Source organism: Sprattus sprattus, assembly GCF_963457725.1.
Source record: "Sprattus sprattus genome assembly, chromosome: 1".
NCBI lineage: Eukaryota > Metazoa > Chordata > Actinopteri > Clupeiformes > Clupeidae > Sprattus > Sprattus sprattus.
Window position 1 is genome coordinate 44206171 of NC_137920.1, and position 15000 is coordinate 44221170.

General features: G+C 42.2%; 1 protein-coding gene and 1 long non-coding RNA gene across 2 annotated transcripts in view; one reads left to right on the forward strand and one right to left on the reverse strand.

The window, feature by feature from the left end:
- The window catches only part of usp28 (ubiquitin specific peptidase 28), a 74739-nt gene that overhangs the window by 53907 nt on the left and 5832 nt on the right, over positions 1-15000 (forward strand). Inside the window, exons 20-23 of the mRNA XM_080853341.1 lie at positions 383-516; positions 3939-4163; positions 12281-12376; positions 12574-12752. Coding sequence (XP_080709467.1) covers positions 383-516; positions 3939-4163; positions 12281-12376; positions 12574-12752 — 634 coding nt within the window. The remainder of the gene's footprint in view (positions 1-382; positions 517-3938; positions 4164-12280; positions 12377-12573; positions 12753-15000) is intronic.
- Positions 6229-8310, reverse strand: LOC308376865. The gene is made up of 3 exons (XR_013968924.1): positions 8204-8310; positions 7802-7887; positions 6229-7383 (listed from the first exon to the last, which is right to left on the reverse strand). It is a non-coding gene; the product is annotated as an uncharacterized lncRNA (long non-coding RNA).

Sequence of the window (15000 nt, forward strand, 5' to 3'; positions counted from 1 at the left end):
GGAATTATACATGCGTCGGTGACAATGTCAATTGCGCTGGGTGCAAGATAGGGCCCTGTATGTTTATGTGTTGTGTGTGTATGTGTATGTGTATGTGTATGTGTATGTGTATGTGTATGTATGTGTGTGTGTGTATGTGTGGCTCTCTTGTAACTGTATGATTATGTGTGTGTGTGTGTGTGTATATGTGTGTGTGTGGCTCTCTTGTAACTGTATGTTTATGTGTTGTGTGTGTGTGTGTGTGTGTGTGTGTGTGTGTGTGTGTGTGTGTGTGTGTGTGTGTGTGTGTGTGTGTGTGTGTGTGTGTGTGTGTGTGTGTGTGTGTGTGTGTGTGTGTGTGTGGCTCTCTTGTAACTGTATGTTTATGTGTGTGTCCCTGTAGACCACATCTGCCCCCAGCCGCCCCCAGACTCCGAGTCAGGCGAGCCCAGAGACGAGAGCCCTGAGGAGGGAGCAGCACCTGAGTCTACCCCCCCGAGCCCCCCCCAGGCTGGAGGAACCACACAGCACAGTGAGGTAGGCTGAGAGAACACACACACATACACACACACACACACACACACACACACACACACACACACACACACACAGTGAGGTAGGCTGAGAGAGAGAGAGAGAGAGAGAGAGAGAGGCTGATAGAACACACACACACACACACTCTCTCTTACTCACACACACACACACACACACAGTGGGGTAGGCTGATTGAACCACACAGCAGGCCAACCACAGCTCCTTTTACCCTCTGAGACACCTCACACACACTTCAACCAATCCCCTGAGAGTATGTTAGGATCTCATACTCTTCCAAACAATCGCCTGAGAGTATGTGAGGATCTCATATTCTTCCAACCAATGGCCTGAGAGTATGATAGGATCTCGTTCTCTTCCAACCAATGGCCTGAGAGTATGTTAGGATTTCAAACTCTTCCAACCAATCTCCTGAGAGTATGTTAGGATCTCAAACTCTTCCAACCAATCTCCTGAGAGTATGTTAGGATCTCAAACTCTTCCAACCAATCTCCTGAGAGTATGTTAGGATCTCAAACTCTTCCAACCAATCTCCTGAGAGTATGTTAGGATCTCAAACTCTTCCAGCCAATCTCCTGAGAGTATGTTAGGATCTCAAACTCTTCCAACCAATCGCCTGAGAGTATGTTAGGATCCTCTGTAAACTGGTAGGACGAGCTGGGCCTGAAGGGTGCCCTGTTTATAGGCAGACGGGTCAGACGGTTCTGTGTATCCGTTCAGACGGTTCTGTGTATCCGTTCAGACGGTTCTGTGTATCAGGTCAGACGGTTCTGTGTATCCGTTCAGACGGTTCTGACGGTTCTGTGTATCAGGTCAGACGGTTCTGACAGTTCTGGGTATCAGGTCAGACGGTTCTGTGTATCAGTTCAGACAGGTCAGGGTATCAGGTCAGTTCTATGAATAGGCCCTTGAAGTGCAGTAGATTATCTTTGTTACCCTCCACCTGTTGGTAAGAGTCAGATATAGCATATGGGCCTCAAAACAGCTCAGATCTCATATCAAAACACACTTCACACACTCCATACACACACACACTCCACACACACACACACTCACACACACTCCACACACACACACACACTCCACACAAAAACACACACACACTCCACACACACACATACCACACACACACATACCACACACACACACTCCAAACATACACTCCAAACACACACACACACACACACACACGCACACACACACACATACACACACACAGACTCCACACACACACACACACTCCACACACACACACACACTCCACACACACACACACACACACTCCACACACACACATACCACACACACACATACCACACACACACACTCAAAACACACACTCCAAACACACACACACACACACACACACACACACACACACACACACACACACTCCATACACTCCACACACACACACACACACACACACTCACACACACACACACACACACACTCCACACACACACACTCCAAACACACACTCCAAACACACACTCCAAACACACACACACACACACACACACACACACACACAAACACACTCCACACACACACACACACACACACACTCCATACACTCAGATGGGTATGTGTATCAGGTCAGACGGTTCTGTGTATCAGTTCAGACAGGTCAGGGTATCAGGTCAGTTCTATGAATAGGCCCTTGAAGTGCAGTAGATTATCTTTGTTACCCTCCACCTGTTGGTAAGAGTCAGATATAGCATATGGGCCTCAAAACAGCTCAGATCTCATATCAAAACACACTTCACACACTCCATACACACACACACTCCACACACACACACACTCACACACACACACACACACACACACACACTCCACACACACACACACACTCCACACAAAAACACACACACACTCCACACACACACATACCACACACACACATACCACACACACACACTCCAAACATACACTCCAAACACACACACACACACACACACACACGCACACACACACACACATACACACACACACACACACACTCCACACACACACACACACACACTCCACACACACACATACCACACACACACTCCAAACACACACTCCAAACACACACACACACACACACACACACACACTCCACACACACACACACACACACACACACACACACACACACACACACTCCATACACTCCACACACACACACACACACACACACTCACACACACACACACACACACACTCCACACACACACACTCCAAACACACACTCCAAACACACACTCCAAACACACACACACACACACACTGCTGTGGCCTGCTGTGTGGTTCAATCAGCCTACCCCACTGTGTGTGTGTGTGTGTGTGTGAGTGAGAGAGACACTCCATACACTCCACACACACACACACACACAAATAGATGAGAGAGACCCTCTCCCTCTAAAACAGCATACCAGACCTTGTGGTCTGAGTCAGTGTGTGTTACTAAGTGGAGTTTGACAGGCATGACCACTTCACTATAAATAGGCCATGATCTTCATAGGTCGTCTGGACACACACACACACACACACACACACACACACACACACACACACACACACACACACACACACACAGGACACACTTCAGGGCCTTAATTACCATAAAATATACATTCATCAGATCTTCATGTTTATACCTTGATACACCAAAAAGCAAATATCCAGAATAAAGTTCCAAATTGAAGTGAAATTAGATAATAATAAAATTAGACACTACAGTTCCCAGCTTTACTCAGTTATCAATTTACACAAATTCATCATGAAACATCACGTGCGCAGTTGTAATAATAATACATAATAACTTGTAATAACAGTTTTAATAACTGTACTAATGGAGTACTGGCAGAGACTGTGTGGCCAAAGCTAATGAGAGAGTCAGAGAGACCCCCTTCCCTGTGTGAGCACAAGCTGTGAAATGATAAAAGTGAGACCCCTAGTGGTAGATAAACTGAACTGCCTCATTAACCACAGCACTGCTTCAGACTTTCACTGCTGTGTAGATTTTTCAACAGAAGTTTGAACAGTTTGTTGACAACCATGATGAGTCAGTGAAGAATATCACTCATGAGAAGTGATGACACAGCACTATTAATGTGCTGCTTCCATGATGACATCAACAGAGATGGTGCCATGGTTACTCTTAAGACTGGCCTAAAAACCTTTTTATTCAGAAAGGCGTTTCCTACTTTAAAAAACGTATTTTGTTTTAAGCTATGCTTTTAAAATATGTTTTTGTTTTTGTTATGGGCTGTTTTAACTGTGGTTTTTTTCTAACAATGTTTTACAATGTGTAGCACTCTGAGATTCAGTTTGAATGTAGAGTGCACTACAAATTAAATGAATTATTATTATCATTACTCTGCTATACTCTTCCTGAGTGTGCTATCTCTTCACAGAACAAGGAGATGGGGGAACAGACAGAACACACGCAGGAGGATCAGGCTGTCTCCACGGAAACCCACCCTGACAACACAACTACCCACAATGCCCCAGAAGAGGGTGGAGCCACTTCTGGGGTCCCCCTGGAGACACAACCCCAGGAGGATGTGATGTCAGAGGTGGATATTCCAAACGTGGGGAAGATCCAGGTGCTGTCCAACACGGATGGCTTCAATGAGGAGGTGAGGAAGGGTGGACTGGCCAAAGTATACATACATACATGCATACATACATACATACATACATACATACATACAATATGTATGTATGTATATATATTCTGGCTGTATGTATGTATGTATGTATGTACAGTACTGTGCAAAAGTTTTAGGCAGGTGTGAAAAAATGCTATGAACTAAGAATGCTTTGAAAAATGTAAACAATACATGTTTATTTTTTATCCATTTACATGGTAAGACTGAGCACAGCAGAAAGACACAACGTAGATATACTGCATCAGCAGGGTCTATCCCAGACAAAGATTTCAAAGCAGAGAGGGGTTTCAAAATGTGTAGTTCAAGCTCTTTTGAAGAAGACGTTGAGGATCGTAGACGCAGTGGTCAGCCAAGGAAACTTAATGCAGCTGAGGAAAAACACATCAAGCTTATTACAGTGCATGAAATGCCCTGTATTGTTATTCCTAGGCTTCTTCTTCTTCTTATTCTTGTTACCTTTTTCTGCGATTAATTCAGCCCGAACCGCTTAACGTAGAAACTTCATTCAAACTTTGTCGCGTAGGTCTTGTAAACGACACTTATGCTATGTATTTTTCACTTTTCTAAACTTTATACTTTTTAAAATATTAAAGAAAAACGAATATAAATTTCTCCCATTGACTTACATTGGGCCATTATGACATCATAATAGGGTCTTTAAACTGGCTTGCACCTGTGCTTTACTCTGCCGTGCTAAGGCAAAAGACCGTAACTTCAAGTTTGGTCAAAAATGAGTTTTTGACGTATTTGTAAAATATCAGCAGTAACTAGAAAATGCATTTCCTGAAGGAAATACCAGTGCATGAAATGCAAAGGTTAAGAAAGGAAGAAGAAAAGAAAGAAGAGTGAAAGAAGGAAAGAAGAAAGGAAAGAAGAGTGTAAGAAGGAAAGAAGAGTGAAGAAAGGAAAGAAAAGTGGAAGAAGGAAAGAAGAGTGGATGAAGGAAAAAAGAAAGGCAAGAAGAGTGGAAGAAGGAAAGACAAAAGGAAAGAAGAGTGAAGAAAGGAGAGAAGAGTGGAAGAGGGAAAGAAGAAAGGAAAGAAGAGTGAAAGAAGGAAAGAAGAAAAGAAAGAAGAGTGAAGAAAGGAAAGAAGAGTGGAAGAAGGAAAGAAGAAAAGAAAGAAGAGTGAAATAATGAAAGAAGAAAGGAAAGAAGAGTGAAGGAAGGAAAGAAGAGTGGAAGAAGGAAATAAGGAAAGAAGGAAGAGTGAAAGAAGGAAAGAAGAAAGGAAAGAAGAGTGAAGAAAGGAAAGAAAAGTGGAAGAAGGAAAGAAGAGTGGATGAAGGAAAAAAGAAAGGCAAGAAGAGTGGAAGAAGGAAAGAAAAATGGAAGAAGAAAATAAGAAAGGAAAGAAGAGTGGAAGAAGGAAAGAAGAGTGAACAAGAGTGGCTCTGGATGAAGAGATAAAGAGAGAGTGAAAATATTGAAAAAAGGAGATAAAAATGGAGTGAAGAAGAGAGATTGAGTGTGAGAGAAAGTTGACAGAGAGAAAGATGGAGAGATGGAGAGAAAAAAAAATAGAGAATGGATGGTGTCTTAATGTTCCTAGTTACAGTTAAATTGAGAGGGACAGAGAGAGAAGAGGTTCTTTGGATTTGGCACAGGTGTCAGTGAAGCATACTAAGGCAGAAGGCAGTAACTTCTATGTTAAAGCTCAGTGGTATGATAACAATGGAATAATGACCCTATTAATTAATCAGTAGTAATACTATTTCATTTATCACAATTACCAATACAATGATTATCACACACACACACACACACACACACACACACACACCATTGAATTATCACATTAAGCACATAAAACAATGAACTTGAATTGTCACATGAAACACATAAAACATCTATTAGGTGGTGGGCTGGACCCCCGAATTGTGCATTTAATACTTACCGTCCAGCTGTGAAGCCCATTTTTTAAGGATGGATTCATAAAAATACACTAAACTGTATTTGCTTTGTTTCCACCTTCGTTTCGTGCACATTTGGCGAACATATAGTTGTAAAGTCTCTGTTTTTTGATCGGGCGAATTTTCAGGGCAACTATTTGAGACCGTGCGTTTCAATGAGAACAAGACGTAAGCAACCTCGGGTGTCGCTGTCTGGAGGGGAGATTGCAACTGGAGTGACATATTTTAGATAAGGCACATTATATATAATGTGTAATACATTATTACTGAATGTTAAAACACCATTTTCTCTACTTTAAGTCTTGGAGTAGGTGATGTTGCCTCATCTTTGCGTTTCCAATCATTTTCTATGGTTAAAAAGTCAATGACTTTCTTAATGTATGATAATGCAAATTAAGTTCCCATTTAATAAATAAATTCATTTTGTCAAGTGAGTAGTACAATTTTCAAATATAAGTTGGTCAAAGTTCCTGCAGTGTGCCCATTCATGGCTGAACCTGCAACCCTGCAAAGAGGGGGAAGTGGCCAGAAATGCCCTAGAGGCTTTAAATCTGGAATAAGACCAGGAATTGCCAGCTAATATGGCAATAGGATACCACCGCAAATGCTACATGCTGTTCACCAATGAAGCACACATTGAAAGAGCACGAAAGGGAAAGAAAAGGCAGCCAAGGACAGTGAAGGTTTGTACTCAGAGTATGATTTCCTTTTCGCCTGTATTATATGAGGTCTGTGTACCCAACAGGGTTTGAGCAAGTAACTCAAGACATTGACATGACAGAGAAATGGTGTAGATGAAACTCCTTAATTACTGAGACATTAAGGTCCATGGCCTCCACACTGACACCTGCTTGAACCTCTTCTTAGCAATCTTCAGTGATCGTGTGAAATATTTAAGGCCAAACGCCCTTGACAGGCTGGTGCCACATAACCTTAATAGAAGTGACCCCTGAATAAAGCAAGGCACGGACAGTGATGACTGTTATTGGATTTTATTCAGATAATTTCCAAGATACAATAAATGAACATTAGGCTATTAAAAAGAAACAGTATCTCGAAACCAATGTCTTACAAAGGGAACATGCAGTATTCCTTCCTTGTGTGACGTTGATTCGCAAGTAAATAAAAGAACAGTCCACTGGCTATATGACAATAAGTCAAATTAAGCCAGGTTAACAAGATGTGGCTTTTCATGGCCACAGGTCCACTGGCTCTGCTTGATCACCTCAGGGTGGAGGTTTCTGGATTTCCCCACTCAGCTGCAATGTTTTTGTTCCTGAACGTAAAGGACTTCGTTAAAATATACTATAATATAGCAGGGGATTACAACAGGGGTGAGGAACAATTCATTTTAAATGTCATTTCAATTTTTTTATAAAGCCCCAAGGGCCGTACTATGGATACAAAAGGATTTCCCCCCAACACTTTAGGCCTGTATTTAACGTGGTCACCTTTACAACAGACCCCACCTTCACTAGATCCCCTGAAAATAACTTCGTTGTATTGCAACTGCAATTTCAAACATTGCTTTACAAACCATGTCATATTACATGTGAAACTGCATCACAGTAAATGCATTATGTTGGCATGAGTTTGTTGTCTACATGTTGTCTGTGTTGCCATGTGGTTTACTCCCAGCTGGTTGCCTCATATGCATGAAAAAAAATAAACAATTAAAATATGAAATAGCCTACCGAGAGGAAGTGGCATATATTGCACCAGTCAGATGGACGAGGGATCTGATGGATGTCATGTGGGGTCTTGTAGCCTAAGATGCTACCTGTAGAGATATTATTAGACATAAGTTAGTTCACAGAAGTGCTACGCAGTTGTCAATGTTTAAATTGTCTGACTGTTGTAATTAAGCTCGTCGTTTGGACTAACGGGAGGAGAGACTTTGTCGGAGAAAATTGTTCAGTAGACGCCTATGGCCATGTTCATATGAGGAGAGGGGATCTCGCTTCACGTCTATTGTAATCAATGTTTCACACCCTATACTGACGAAATTAACAACATGTAGCCTTAAACAGGTTTCATTTATGACAAGAAAAATAGTCATGTGTTGAAATATCCACTCGAAGTTAAACAATTCTTACCTCAAAGCTGTATCTCAGCTATTTTCCAGCGTCAGATGAAGTCGATGTGCATTTCCTGGTGTGACGATGCGTCACTGAGAAACGCAATTGGTTGAAATACCCAATCCGCGGTTTTGATTGGACGTCACGCCGGAAAACTTTGATGATATTTTTGAGAACTTAATCGTAAAATACTATTAAATGTGCAACTTCCCGCGTTGGAAACAAACGGCTATATGTTTCTTATTATCTGGTTCAGCTTCCTTAAAAAAATTAGCTTCACAGCTGCAGGGTAACTATCAACTCGAGAACTAAGCAAGATAGACGGTCTCAGCCCACTGACTATATGTCAGTCCATTGGGGGGTGTGTGTGTGTGTGTGTGTGTGTGTGTGTGAGAGAGAGAGAGAGAGAGAGAGAGAGAGAGAACGATAGAGAATGAGGCCCATTTTCCCCCTCCACATGCCCCCGCTCGCCAAGCGAAGTTACCCGATTTAGATGCACCTTTTTCGGACTAGCCACAGGCACTGGGTGGGGGAATAGCCCGATAGCTTAGCATATCTGCCATGCAATTCTAATGGTAATGCTACCTAGCTTGGTATGCTAACTGTCGGTAGCCTATACATCGTGAAATCAACCAAAATACTGATGTCACTGGCTTTAATTTGATAATGGCATGTTAGTAGTACATTTAATATCAGTACATTTGTTTAATTACTGCTGATATTTTACAAATACGTCAAAAACTCATTTTGACCAAACTTGAAGTTACGGTCTTTTGCCTTAGCACGGCAGAGTAAAGCACAGGTGCAAGCCAGTTTAAAGACCCTATTATGATGTCATAATGGCCCAATGTAAGTCAATGGGAGAAATTTATATTCGTTTTTCTTTAATATCTTAAAAAGTATAAAGTTTAGAAAAGTGAAAAATACATAGCATAAGTGTCGTTTACAAGACCTACGCGACAAAGTTTGAATGAAGTTTCTACGTTAAGTGGTTCGGGCTGAATTAATCGCAGAAAAAGGTAACAAGAATAAGAAGAAGAAGAAGAAGAAGAAGAAGAAGAAGAAGAAGCCTAGGAATAACAATACAGGGCATTTCATGCACTGTAATTAAACAAATGTACTGATATTAAATGTACTACTAACATGCCATTATCAAATTAAAGCCAGTGACATCAGTATTTTGGTTGATTTCACGATGTATAGGCTACCGACAGTTAGCATACCAAGCTAGGTAGCATTACCATTAGAATTGCATGGCAGATATGCTAAGCTATCGGGCTATTCCCCCACCCAGTGCCTGTGGCTAGTCCGAAAAAGGTGCATCTAAATCGGGTAACTTCGCTTGGCGAGCGGGGGCATGTGGAGGGGGAAAATGGGCCTCATTCTCTATCGTTCTCTCTCTCTCTCTCACTCACTCACTCACTCACTCACACACACACACACACACACACACACACACACACACACACACACACACACACACACACACACACACACACACACACACACACACACACACCCCAATGGACTGACATAGATGTTTTATGTGTTTCATGTGACAATTCAAGTTCATTGTTTTATTTGCTTAATGTGATAATTCAATGGTGTGTGTGTGTGTGTGTGTGTATGTGTGTGTGTGATAATCATTGTATTGGTAATTGTGATAAATGAAATAGTATTACTACTGATTAATTAATAGGGTCATTATTCCATTGTTATCATACCACTGAGCTTTAACATAGAAGTTACTGCCTTCTGCCTTAGTATGCTTCAATGACACCTGTGCCAAATCCAAAGAACCTCTTCTCTCTCTGTCCCTCTCAATTTAACTGTAACTAGGAACATTAAGACACCATCCATTCTCTATTTTTTTTTCTCTCCATCTCTCCATCTTTCTCTCTGTCAACTTTCTCTCACACTCAATCTCTCTTCTTCACTCCATTTTTATCTCCTTTTTTCAATATTTTCACTCTCTCTTTATCTCTTCATCCAGAGCCACTCTTGTTCACTCTTCTTTCCTTCTTCCACTCTTCTTTCCTTTCTTATTTTCTTCTTCCATTTTTCTTTCCTTCTTCCACTCTTCTTGCCTTTCTTTTTTCCTTCATCCACTCTTCTTTCCTTCTTCCACTTTTCTTTCCTTTCTTCACTCTTCTTTCCTTCTTACACTCTTCTTTCCTTTCTTCTTTCCTTCTTTCACTCTTCTTTCTTTCCTTATTTCCTTCTTCCACTCTTCTTTCCTTCCTTCACTCTTCTTTCCTTTCTTCTTTCATTATTTCACTCTTCTTTCTTTTCTTCTTTCCTTCTTCCACTCTTCTTTCCTTTCTTCACTCTTCTTTCTTTTCTTCTTTCCTTCTTTCACTCTTCTTTCCTTTCTTCTTTCCCTCTTCCACTCTTCTCTCCTTTCTTCACTCTTCTTTCCTTTTGTCTTTCCTTCTTCCACTCTTCTTGCCTTTCTTTTTTCCTTCATCCACTCTTCTTTCCTTCTTCCACTTTTCTTTCCTTTCTTCACTCTTCTTTCCTTCTTACACTCTTCTTTCCTTTCTTCTTTCCTTCTTTCACTCTTCTTTCTTTTCTTCTTCCTTTCTTAACCTTTGCATTTCATGCACTGGTATTTCCTTCAGGAAATGCATTTTCTAGTTTACCTTTGAAATCGGAAGATTTCAAGCAGTGGCATCAGCTCAGAACTGGCAGAAACCAGTGGTACCCAGGTACAGACATTAACTGTCCAGGGAAGTCTGGCCAGAAGTGGTCTTCATGGAAGAGTTGCAGCCAAAAAGCTCTACCCCGACAAGGAAACAAGGCCAAGTGACTGAACTAAGCACGAAAACATAGAAACTGGGGTGCAGAAACATGGCAGATGGTGCTCTGGACTGATGAGTCAAAATTAGAAATATTTGGCTGTAGAAGAAGGCAGTTTGTTCTCCGAAGGGCTGGAGAGAGGTACAATAATGAGAGTCTGCAGGCAACAGTGAAGCATGGTAGAGGTTCCTTTCCAGTTTGGGGCTGCATTTCTGCAAGTGGAGTTGGAGATTTGGTCAGGATGAATGGTGTCCTCAATGCTGAGAAATACAGGCAGATACTAATCCATCATGCAATACCATCAGGGAGGCGTATGATTGGCACCAAATGTATTCTGCAGCAGGAACATAACCCCAAACATACAGCCAATGTCATTAACAACTATCTTCAGCTTAAATAAGAACAGAAAGTCCTGCAAGTGATGGTATGACCCCCACAGAGCCCTGATCTCTACTGATCATCGAGTCTGTCTGGGTTTACATGAAGAGACAGAAGAATTTTAGGAAGCCTACACCCACAGAAGATCCGTGGTTAGTTCTCCAAGATGTTTGGAACAATTTACCAGCCGAGTTCCTTCAAAAACTGTGCGCAAGTGTATCTGGAAGAATTGATGCTATTTTGAAGGCAGGTGGTCACACCAAATATTGATTTAATTTAGAATTTTCTTCTGTTCTTTCACTGCATTTTGTTAATTTATGAAGAATTGATGAAAATAAACTGTTAACACTTCCATTTTAGAAAGCATTCTTAGTTTACAGCATTTTTTCACACCTGCCTAAAACTTTTGCACAGTAAGTATGTCATACATACATACATACATGCATACATGCATACATGCATACATGCATACATGCATACATACATACATACATACATACCTACGTACCTACCTACCTACCTACCTACCTACCTACCTACCTACCTACCTACCTACCTACCTACATACATACATACATACATACATACATACATACATACATACATACATACATACATACATACATACATATACATTCAGCCAGAAAATACATACAGTACATAGACGTATACATACAGTCAGAATATGCAGACAGACAGACAAACAGACAGACAGACAGACAGACAGACAGACAGACAGACAGACAGACAGACAGGCAGCTTTTTGGAAGCCTTTCCTTCCAAATGTAACATATAATATAACGTTGCATATAATGTCATGTAACATATGATAACAGAAGATTCTATAACATAGCGTACCTGTCTGATGTCTGTTGTGCGATGTGTGATGTGTGTGTGTGTGTGATGTGTGCTGTTCAGATGATCCTGACTCCAGCCATGCAGGGCATCATTCTTGCCATCGCCAAAGCCAGTAAGGTCATAGACAAGGAGGGGCCTGAGTCTGGCCTCATTAAGGTACATTAAGGTGTGTGTGTGTATGTGCGTGTGTGTGTGTATGTGCGTGTGCGTGTGCGTGTGCGTGTGCGTGTGCGTGTGCGTGTGTGTGTGTGCTACCCTTCACTTCCTGTATTCCATGCTACCCTTCACTTTCTTCCATCAAGTGGTTCAGTCTCTCTCTTCCTGTCTCTCTCTCCCTTGCTCCATCCCTGCAGGCATTCCATGAGGAGTACTCCCGCCTCTTTGAGCTCTCTCAGGAGAGACCCACGCCCCAACAGGACCCGCGCCTGCAGCACATTCTCGTCTACATGTTCCAGAACCGAGCGCCAAAACGTATCATCGAGAGAACCCTGCTGGAACAGTTTGGCGATCGCAACCTTAGCTTCGACGATAGGTATGGAACACACACTCACACACACAGTCACACACAGAGATGGGCAGTATTTCAATTACTTGTATTTGAAATACTAGTTAATTTGCTTTTGAGTATTTTGTAATTTGTATTTGATAGGGCCGATAAAAAATCAAATGTAATTTGTATCAAAATACTTTAGAGTGGAGTAATTTTGTATTTAAAATACTCAAATTACTTTCTCCAGTGTTTAGGCAGAAGGAGATTTTTTTTTCTGTCGGATTCTACCACGAGACCATCTGATCTGCCTCTGAATGTCATTGTCGAATCAGTCAATTTGCCAAAAGTGTTGCTTCTTATGGCCCGCCCCTTTTTGAGGCGAAAAGGAAATCACCCCAGATCTCTCTCATTGACTGTCATGTTAAATCAATTTTTTTTCACAAAACAGGGTTGTGGTCGAAAACTTAGAATGCTGTCTTGATCCTTGTCAAATTATCTTCACTAGTACACCGACTTAAAGGAGGTTCTTTCAAAGAGCGAATCGAGTTGTTGTACTGAACGTTAGCACTCCACGCCTGGGCGAGACTCTCCACTTTGTAGGTGAGGCGCACCTCACCTAGGACGCGATCTGGCACTCCGCGCCGCATTGCATAGAGGCAGGGGCCCGGGCGCACATAAGACTCTTATTAAAGATCTCAGCCTACTATAAACGTCGTTGAGACTCTTACTAAAGATCTTACTCATTCTCACAGAGACAAAACAAATAGCTACACGGTCATTTATCTGTGTGATACATGTGGGCGCCAATGTTGTCAAAGATAATCTGTAACTTGTGGAAGTTGTATTGTTAAACGATGAGTACTTTGGTAGATTTAAGTGTAAACTTTGAATACAAATGCTAGTACAACTTCTATACGTTATCTGTAAGGTTGTGAGTTTGCAGTGGTAATGTAAGTTGGATTCGTAAAACGTATTTTAGGAAATAAATGACATTGCTTGACGTGTAGCTATTTGTCTCTGTTTTGTTACCGACTTTCAACAAATTTCAACAACGTTTATAGTAGGCTACGTGTATTGTTTTGTCTCTGTGAGAATGAGTAAGATCTTTAGTAAGAGTCTCAACAACATTTATAGTAGGCTAAGATCTTTAAAAAGAGTCTCATCGGCGCGGAGTGCCAGATCGCGTCCTAGGTGAGGCGCGCCTCATTCACAAAGTGGAGAGTCTCGCCCAGGCGCGGAGTGCCAGATCGCGTCCTAGGTGAGGCGCGCCTCATTCACAAAGTCGAGCGTCTCGCCCAGGCGCGGAGTGCCAGACCCGCGTCTTAGGTGAGGTGCGCCTCATTCACAAAGTGGAGAGTCTCGCCCAGGCGCGGAGTGCCAGATCGCGTCCTAGGTGAGGCGCGCCTCATTCACAAAGTCGAGCGTCTCGCCCAGGCGCGGAGTGCCAGACCCGCGTCTTAGGTGAGGTGCGCCTCATTCACAAAGTGGAGCGTCTCGCCCAGGCGCGGAGTGCCAGATCGCGTCCTTGGTGAGGTGCGCCTCATTCACAAAGTGGAGAGTCTCGCAGCGGAGTGCCAGATCGCGTCCTAGTCCTTACCTGGCAATTACGTATGACGAAAGCACGGTGGGGATAGCTCTCCCGGAAGCCATAGAGATTGCAATGAGAGCCCTGTCGCGGCGGTTGCAAACATGAAAAAAAGGATACGAAACACTGACATGGGCCCGTCATAATAGCCTGCACCTGGCCCTGTGGTTACTACATTACGCCACTGAATAGCCCAAACCTGAATGTTGTGCTATACCAAATTGCGAGAAAACTGAAAATTCAGAAAAAGTATTTCCTGTATTTTAAAAATACAAAATACATGTATTGTATTTTGTTACATTTTCTGGCAACAGTATTTTGTATTTTATTTTGATACATTTATTTGAGGGGTATTTTGTATTTTGTATCAAAATAAATTTTGATGTATTTTTGCCCATCTCTGGTCACACACACACACACACACACACACACACACACACACACACACACACAGAAGATCGTTGCGGGGAAAGGACAGTAGACATGGAAGGTAAAAAGATGGAAGGAGAGAAGACATAGCCCTATTCATAGAAGATAGCAAGAGAGGAGATGAGGAGAAGGGAGGAGAGGAGAGGAGAGGAGAGCAAGAGAGGATGAGAGGAGAGTGGAGGTCAGGAGTGGGGAGTAGAGGGGAGAAGAGGAGAGAAAAGGAGGAGAGGAAAGGAGAGGAGAGGGAAGGAGAGGAGCGGAGAGTAGAAGAGAATG